This window comes from Apium graveolens, chromosome 4 (genome assembly GCF_009905375.1).
Source record: "Apium graveolens cultivar Ventura chromosome 4, ASM990537v1, whole genome shotgun sequence".
Lineage (NCBI taxonomy): Eukaryota > Viridiplantae > Streptophyta > Magnoliopsida > Apiales > Apiaceae > Apium > Apium graveolens.
This window is the reverse complement of record NC_133650.1, coordinates 192,732,074-192,741,516: the sequence shown is the minus strand read 5'-3', so window position 1 is coordinate 192,741,516 and position 9,443 is coordinate 192,732,074. Positions and strand designations below refer to the sequence as shown.

The 9,443-nt window shown below is 34.0% G+C and overlaps 1 protein-coding gene across 2 annotated transcripts; it reads left to right on the top strand.

The window, feature by feature from the left end:
• Positions 1–1,226: 1,226 nt before the first annotated feature.
• LOC141720514 (putative SWI/SNF-related matrix-associated actin-dependent regulator of chromatin subfamily A member 3-like 1) lies at positions 1,227–7,867 on the top strand. 2 transcript variants are annotated; one of them, XM_074522956.1, is made up of 4 exons: positions 1,227–2,902; positions 4,519–4,810; positions 6,095–6,890; positions 7,459–7,867. In XM_074522956.1, exons 1-4 carry the CDS (start codon positions 1,373–1,375, stop codon positions 7,466–7,468), a joined length of 2,628 nt encoding a protein of 875 aa, XP_074379057.1. In that variant the 5' UTR covers positions 1,227–1,372; the 3' UTR covers positions 7,469–7,867. The 2 variants fall into 2 exon arrangements, with proteins under 2 accessions (XP_074379057.1, XP_074379058.1); XM_074522957.1 differs by lacking the exon at positions 7,459–7,867 and having other exon boundaries at positions 6,095–6,894.
• The last annotated feature ends 1,576 nt before the right edge of the window (positions 7,868–9,443 follow it).

Genomic DNA, 9,443 nt, shown 5'->3' with positions numbered 1-9,443 from the left:
ATGTTACATTGACAAAATTTTGGATAAATTCTAAAGTGGGGCCCAACTCTCCTCATCTATATATCCGTTTCTGCTCTTTCCCGTACGTTACTAATGCTACTACCCTTTTGTGGGTCCCATCAACTCACGCAGCCCCACGCACTGTCCTTTTCAAGTCTATGCCCCAGACACACCTATTTTCCCATGCATCGTTTCCGCTTTTCCATACAAGGCCTTGTTTGGTTTCAATATTTCCTTTCCCTCTCCACAGTTTAATGTAGTAGTGATAACATACTTTTTCTTGAAAACTAGTGATAACATACTTAAAAATTAGAATTACTGTAAGGATTAAGATGTTCATTTTTTTAACTTTTTTTATGGGGATGATCTACTTAATTTTTTATTATTTTAATTTTTTTAATGTAATAAAATTTTATAATAAAAAGTTAATTATATTGACTAATTTTCTTCATTCTAATCACTTCATATAATAAATATTGGTTGTTATCGCTTAGTAATAAATAAATAAATATTGATTATTATCAATTTATTTACCTTTTTTTACTTTTCAACAACGAGTTACATATTTTTCTAATCTTTGTATCAAAAATCATAATATAATAAATGAGACATGATAAAGAAAATACACGATTATTAATTTAAATTAAATTTGATATATATTAAATTTAATAAATAAAAGTATTTCTTAGCCAGATATTTTTTATTATTAATTAATTACTCTTATACACGCACAAATTGAATTTTTATATATATTTATATTAGAATATATTAAGAGGACATCATTTCATTTTAATACGTTAATGAGTTTCATGTGTAACATATTGAATAATATAAGATTTGTGCATTATTTACAAAAAAAAATTATTTTTGTAATAATTTTATTAATATTTATGAGTATTATTATATACAAAGATATAGTATATATATCCGAATTTTGTATTCTAAGTAATTTTCGTAATTAAATATTATAAAGAACAATTATAAAAATTTAACAATATGCTAAAAGTGACATTTACATAAATAAAGATGATACATACAATATTCTATAAAATAATTAATTACTAAAAAGTATGATTAATGAACAAAAGATTCCACATACTAATTTCTGCAAATCCCTTTAACACCAAATCTAATAAATTGATTGAAAAGCATAATTCCAATTAATTAAAATTCCCAAAAAGGTGTTGGTTAACAGTTGTGTAACTTGCAAGTCATAAATAGACACAAACACGGTGTTATTCTTCTCCCCACCGCCTATATAAACCTCACTCTCTCCTCTTCATCTTCTCTCACTAAACCCGCCTTTACATTTCATTCAAATAACTCGAACTATACATACAACCTATACATACAACTTAAGAGCTAGAAGAAGATGGCGGATGAAGAAGACCCGGTGAATGTGTACTTGAGGATGAACAGCTGGCCGGACTTACCTTCCGATGATGAGGTGGAGCCCACCGGAGAGGACCCCGCCGGTGATTTTGGGGGTGTAGATATTGGGGGAACTGAAATGTTAGGTTTTATAATGGCGAATATTGTTGGTATTTCACCGAATAGCGGAATGATTACGGGTCGAGAAATGGTGGGCTTGGTTCGTGATCCTTTGAACCCTTACGATTGTAATGCTATTAGAGTTCTTAATATAAGGAATTTACAAGTGGGGTTTGTCGAGAAGTGTGTGAGTGGTGTGTTGGCACCGTTGTTGGATGATAATTTAATTTCAATTGAGGGGATTGTTCCGAGTAATCAGGGGAGGAGAGCTATGATTCCTTGTCAAATTCATGTTTTTGCTATTAGTGGGAATGTGGAAGGGGTTTATGTTGCGATTGCGCGGAGTGGTTTGGAGTTGATTAGGACAGAAGGGGAGTGTGTGGGGATTCCGGAGATTGTGAGGCAGAATGTGGATGATGGGAAGAGATTGAATGATATTTTTAAGGTTGAGAGTCAAGGAGGGATGGTGGAAGTTATGGAAGCTCCGAAAGAAGTGATTAAAACGGAGTTGTTTTTGCATCAGAAGGAGGGGTTGGCTTGGTTGGTGAAGAGGGAGAATTCGGGTGAGTTGCCACCTTTTTGGATGGAGAAGAGTGGAGGGACTTTTTATTATGAGATTACGAATTATGAGACGAATGTTAGGCCTCAGCCGTTGCATGGTGGAATTTTTGCTGATGATATGGGTATGGGTAAGACTTTGACTCTTCTTAGTTTGATTGCGTTTGATAAATGTGGTTATGGTAATAATTCGCTAGTTGATGATGGTAGTGGTACTGATGTGGTTGAGGATGATGATGATGAAGAATTTGTTGTTTACGGTGGTAAGAATCCAAAGAAGTGCAGAGGGGATAAATTGGTGAACAGAATTAGGAAAAGGCATAGAGGTAGAGGAAACCTTGACAATGCCGGACACAATGAGTTTAATTCAATTGATGCTTTAGTTTTGAGAACAACTTTGGTTGTGTGCCCTCCATCTGTGTTTTCCACGTGGATAACACAATTGGGTGAGCACACTAAGCCGGGAAAATTGAAGGTGTACTTGTATTATGGAGATAGGACTAACGACCCAATGGAGCTTAAGAAATATGATATAGTACTAACCACATACACTACACTGGGGTCTGAACTTAACTCAGAGTCACCAATGTTTAGAGTGGTTTGGTGGAGGGTGATTTTGGATGAAGCACATATGATTAAAAACTCCGTTGCTCAACAAACCCGTGCTGTAAATAAATTAACTGCAAAGAGGAGGTGGTTGGTCACAGGAACCCCCATACAAAATGGTACTGTTGACTTGTTTTCTCTCATGTCATTTTTGAGATATCAGCCATTAGCAAACAGAAACTACTGGAATACATTGGTGCAACGGCCAGTGGACCATGGAGAAGAGTCTGGGCTCACTCGGTTGCAGGTACATATATTTCACTTCTGGTCTATATCAGCTATACATCTTATCGTTCTTTGCCTGGCATTTACCTATCTGCAAGACTTGCTTAATAATTGGTTGTTCCAGTACTATGGATTTGTCAGGTCTAATTTGTTGTTTATGTCCAACATATACTGCTTAATACATAGCTTCTATACCATTAGTAGTTTTCCTTTCATCATATCCTGGATGGTTGTTTACTTATTTTGTGTGTCAAGACCTAAGAGACCTGAAAGCTAACATTTTGTCCACTTCTCATGTCAATCACTCTATTTGGCCTGGCTTCTTTATGTTTTCTTTTGGTGCGTGTAATATAGATCTATTTATCTTAAATTTGCCAAACTAGTTCCCATGGCAAATTTCACGCTAGTCATATGCATATTTTGCTTGAGAATGTTCTGGCTTATTATATGACACCCTGTCCTACAAATTTACGCAGATGGTGAGTTGGGACTACTCATTCTCTGGTACTTGGAGATAACTTAATTGTCCCCTCCTGTTTTTGTTTAATGAGCAATGTTGGTTGGATAATTTTTGCCAGTTTCTACATATGCTGTGTTTACTTTAATCATTTAGCTGGATATGATCTGACAGTGACATTGGTATGGTGTCTCTGATCCGTCTGTTTATAAAGGGTATAACCAGCATATCCTCTTATAGTATATAATAGTGGTGAAGACATTGTATAAAAATTTCGAATTTAAAGGGGAGAGCACTATAAAGGTTTATCTGATTGGATATGTTTAGGCCATTTTCAATAAGAGGCATCAATGCATCTTATCATTTTTTCGTGTAGGCTTTTACAAAATGAACCATTTAGATAAGCTGATAATGTGCATTCTGTTCTATTATGTTTTTGTTTCCGTACTATGCTTTGGTGTTTTTTGGTTATCATATATAGTTCCACTCTAGGAAGCACCGACACCGATACGGCGACACGGGACACGGGACACGGGATACGGGACACGGGGATACGTCAATTATCGAAGTGTCCTGGATACGGGACACGGCAAAAAAAAAAGTAATAAAAATATAAAAAATATAAGATTTGTATATGTCAAATATTGAACAACTTCATTCATAATAATAATAGAGTTTCCTTCATAATATTCATTCATAATATTGATAAACTAGTGGAAGATCTATTCTACATTTTCATTCAAATGATCATCTATAAAAGTACGTGTTATATATATATATAGATAGATGTATGTATATATTAGATTGTATAAAGATAGGGTTATGTGTTCAGATGAAAGATGAAGAGGGGGTTATAACAGAGAGAGACACAAAATTAGGGTTAATATAAGATGGGTTGGGCTTTTAAAAAAAAGATTTTGGGCTTCTTAAAGATGATTTTGGGATTTTTTTATGGGCTGAGGCGGTGGGCCGTGTCGGTCGCGTGTCGAACCCGTGTCAGTCGCGTGTCGGTTGCCTTTTTCTGTCGACACGCCACATGGCGTGTCGGACACGTATTCAGTCGTGTCGGGCGCGTGTCGCCGTGTCAGCCGTGTCCGACACGGGTACGGCGAAGTGTCCGTGCTTCCTAGGTTCCACTGTATTATTATGAAAGAATTTTCGTGTTATGTGCTTAAAATTAGGCTGTAATGGCAACCATTTGCTTGAGGAGGACAAAAGATAAGGGCTTACTGGGATTGCCGCAAAAAATAATGGAGATCTGTTACATCGATCTTTCTGCTGAGGAAAGAGAGCTTTATGATAGGATGGAAGTAGAGGCTAAAACTGTCGTCCGGGATTACATCTCAGCCAACAGAGTCACAAGCAATTATACAACCCTGCTTAGCATAATTCTACGACTCCGCCAGATTTGCACTGATGTAGACTTATGCCCTAAAGATCTCATTGCATCTCTTCCACCCAGCAATATAGAAGGTATTATACAGTGTTATCAATTATTATTCATGTATTCACGTTCATTGACTATTTAGCTTGTAAAGCTCTGAGATCTGTATGTTCTTTTCTTTCTTTGCAAGCATGACCCTCTGAGATAGTTGTTACATACATATTTGAGTAAGAAACTACATACATTATAACTATATCTAATACCTTGCATGTTTGTGTGTTGTTATGTGCACATTCTGTTTATAATAAAAAACGAGTTTTTTCTATATTGTATAAATTCTATGTCTTCAAAATTATTTTTTGTTAGTTTTTCTTAACTATTCTCTTAAGAGTCAGTGGAAATACTACAACACTGTAGAATGTATCAAGAGCAGGAGGCAAGGGAAAGGGTGATATCTTCTAGCTTGAATGAGTTGAAATTAATTTACTTGTTTTGGGTTGTTTTCTCGCAGCTTTACAAACTAGGATAAAATAGATTTGCTATGAACATTTGCATGAAAGAATAACATAGTAGTTAGTTGGAGAAGTGGAGGGAGTTGTAAATTTGCTCAAGTCATACCTTAGTTGCATTCTAGGACCGAAACTCAACAGATGGTGTATAGGTCACATTCATTACATTAAAAAAACATTCATAATTTGGCTGTTGATGTGTCTGTGTAGCTTCTTTCATTTCCAGTTCCTTTGTACCCAGCTATTTGTGTATCTGTAAGCTATAGTTGTTTAGAAATTTAAGCATAAGTTTTTGTTTGTAAACTCTGTAAGTTTTATGCATAATTACGATAAAACTTCCCCCATATCTATTATTATATGTTTAAGATATGTTTGGTAATAGTATGTTTGTGCTTAATGCCATATGAGCAAAATATACATTCAGGATACAAACAAGGATATCAATTTTTAACCCTGTACTGTCTGTGTATGTGCCTATATTTATGTTTGTAAGTCGACATATTAAAATTACCTGCACCCGTTTTTTATGCTTGAAAAAAGAAAGATTTTAGAAGCATGATACTTTGTTCTCATCCAAGATAAAAGACTGCATCTATCTAAAAGTATGATGTGAAAATCCGGGACCTTATAAGATTATAATTAAAATTATCAGTATGTGAATTTTGCTGGTCATGCGTTCTTATTCCCTTTTCCTTATTTCATATAACACACTGTCTTTGAAATTAGAGATATTTGTTCATTTGTATGCTTGTTATACTGTTGTGATATATAATATTTTGTTATCATAAATATGTGGTGCCATTTTTTTAACTTCTAAATTATGTGTTTATGATAACACTTACAATAACAAATGAATGCAAGCAGATGTGTCCAACAACCCAGAACTGCTGAATAAGATAATTGCAATGCTAGAAGATGGTGAAGACTTTGTCTGTCCTATCTGTATTTCGACACCAACTAATATTGTGATCACACGTTGTGCTCACATATATTGCAAATCCTGCATTCTCAAGACCCTAAAGCGTGCCAAACCCCGCTGTCCTCTTTGCCGACATGAACTATCGGAGTCTGATCTCTTCTCGCCGCCCCAAGAAGTCAGTGATAATGCTGAAGTTGTGTCTTCCAGTAAATCATCGAAGATATCTGCTCTATTGAATCTTCTATCAGCATCACGGGATCAGGACCCAACAGAAAAGTCTGTTATATTCTCACAATTCAGAAAGATGCTGATTTTGCTTGAAGAGCCTCTAAAAAATGCTGGCTTTAAGGTTTTGCGCTTAGATGGGTCAATGAACGCAAAAAAGCGGTCTCAAGTTATTAAAGATTTTGGTGTCCCAGCTCCTGGTGGCCCTACAGTTTTGCTTGCCAGTCTGAAGGCATCAGGTACTGGAGTTAATCTTGCTGCTGCTAATAGGGTGTACCTGCTGGAGCCATGGTGGAATCCAGCAGTTGAGGAACAAGCAATGGACAGAGTACATCGAATAGGGCAAACTAAAGAGGTGACAATTGTAAGAATTATTGCTCGGAACAGCATTGAAGAGCGGATATTGGAGCTACAGGATAAAAAGAAGAGAATGGCTTCTGAAGCTTTTGATAGGAAGGGTGGGCCAACGGAGCGACGCGAAATAAACATTGATGATATCAGGACTCTGATTTCTTTGTGAGTTATTCTTACTCCTATAACTGAATGTGTTATTACTCAAGCTGATTAGATAATTCTGTATGAAATAGCTTTTCTTGTCGTTGGACATGCACCACATGAACTAGCCACTCGTCATGTATATTTGCTAAAAATTATTTTAAGACACTGTTTCTTTTAATTTCAAGACCCCCTCTTTTAATTTCAAACTCAAAGAATGTCAAGAAACCGAGGTTAAGATCTGTCATTTTTATGGTTGTACTGTATTACAGCAAAGTTTTTTGATGAGAAAAGACTAGAGGAATTGGCAGATACCAATCTTGTTTATCTATGTGGTAAGTAGGTCAAAGCATCTCCATGAGTTTCTGTGCCAATGGTTTTAGTCGGGAGTAAACCTCAGGCTTTCTGTTGTTTGTTTGTTTAAACTAATAGATAAAGTCGTATGGTCCTTGGTCCTCAATCGTTACCTTACAAATTTGTTTTCACATCTCATATAAGTGTAGCAAATCTCAAATGCACAACTATGTGCTTTCTTGACATATATACAGTTAGTAGTCTTTAGCTAACTAATTTGGTGTGGATGCCACAGAACTGGTTGAAGTGCATATCCAAAATCTGCAAAGAGTGATGCTCAGGAGGAGTCAGTAGTCGCGAAAATTCTTGTTGTATTAAGCTTAGAGCAATATGTTGCTGGTGGCATATTTTCATAAAGGTGTCACATAGTAAACACATCAAAATTGCAGTGCTTGCTTGTGGAAGTGAAGCAGTGGCGGCATGGGAGGGGAGTAAGAAGGTGTTAGGTATGCACTAGATGTTTGATTCTGCAGCTGTTCTGTTTAGGAATAATATGTGTAATAACATGTCGTAGACTGTAGAGCCTCCAATTGGTTTGTAACATGCATATTAAAATTCTTGATCTCCAATGTGACGTGGTGCTCATCACAAATAAACTGCTTAATCATACTCATCCATAAGACTATATGTGAGATTACATACAAAGAAAGAAATTATTGAACATCTCAAATGTCTGTTCTCTTGGTATGTTTATTTTGCAATGAATGTTTGATGTTTATTATACATGTCCGGGGGCTGAAGCCAACCAGGAATTCAAAAGACCCAAACAGGAATTTTAAATAATATTTTTATAGACTATTTGAGATCGGTTGGAGCCTAAATGGAAAATTGTATTGATTTATAAAGATAAATTAAACATGACAGAAACTTTTCAAGTGTATTTTGGAACCGGCCGAACTTGCCGGGCCTGGTTAAAATTTTCAGCATTAGCATCTTCAAATATATCGTTAAAAAGTCCAGGTGATACATATTAACTATATTTAAAATATAGTATTCCAACTATGTTACCTCCTAGAAAAAAATTTAGATATTATGTATTGTATCTTCTGTGTGTCTGTTGATTTGTAACCATTTAAAACAAGTCACATTTCTGCCCTTAATTTAACATTACTTTACACATTAATATATACATATATTTATATTATATTTATATTTAATATATATGTGTCAAATTTTTTATTTTTTATTTAATATTTTAACTTTATATTATATTGAGGGTCAAAATATGATTTTTTTTATTAATGAATTTTATTAAATATTTTAATAAACATTTTTATAAAAATACTAATAAATATAATCTAATCTAATCTAATAAAATAGAATAGAATATAAATATATAATTTTATTATACATATAGGTATATGTTTTTAATAGATATAAGTGTCTTATTCTAATGCTATATTATATATTCAATATTTTTCATTAAATAAAAATTTTATTTTTACTTGTGTTTAATTAAATATTAACTAAATTTATTTTAATATGTCAAATTTTTATATATATAAAATAATTTATATATATAAAGCATAATATTTTTAAATATAATTAATCAATATAGAGAATAATACTTGAACAAATGATCTTATTAATTCAATAAAATTTTAGATGATAATAATTTAACATGAGATATTATAATCGGAGATGCTCTTATATCCTGTTATACACATAACCTTTTACACTCGTGCTAGTGTTAGATATTAAAGAAAGGGCAAATGATTATTTAAATTTGTGTACATGGTCAATGTACCACCGTTAGTTCACCTAGTCCCGAACCCCCTTGCGGTTAAAGCAGGGAAGTCGTGCAATTTGGTAATGCAGGGCAATATTGCGGCGGTTTGACTTTTTGAAGAAAGTTTTCACTTAAATCGATAAAAGTATTATTCCCTCTCTCCCAACCATTTTTTTATATTTTTCTTTTTTAATGTCTCATCCAATTTTTTATATTTCAAAACTTACTAAAAATAGTTAATGGGTCCCACTATTTTCTCAATTTTCCTCCTTTTTCACCCTACTTTTACTTCACTATCTTCCTTTTATATATTAAAAATCAATGGGTCCCACCACTTTACCAACATTTTTTTTCTTTTTCACTATTTTATACATATCTTAATTTATAATTTCTGTGTTAGGCATGGTTTAACGTATAAGTTTAGTTAACATGCAAACACATATAAAATAAGGGCCTGTTTGGCCGACTCCTTTTAAGGAGTTTATCACTTA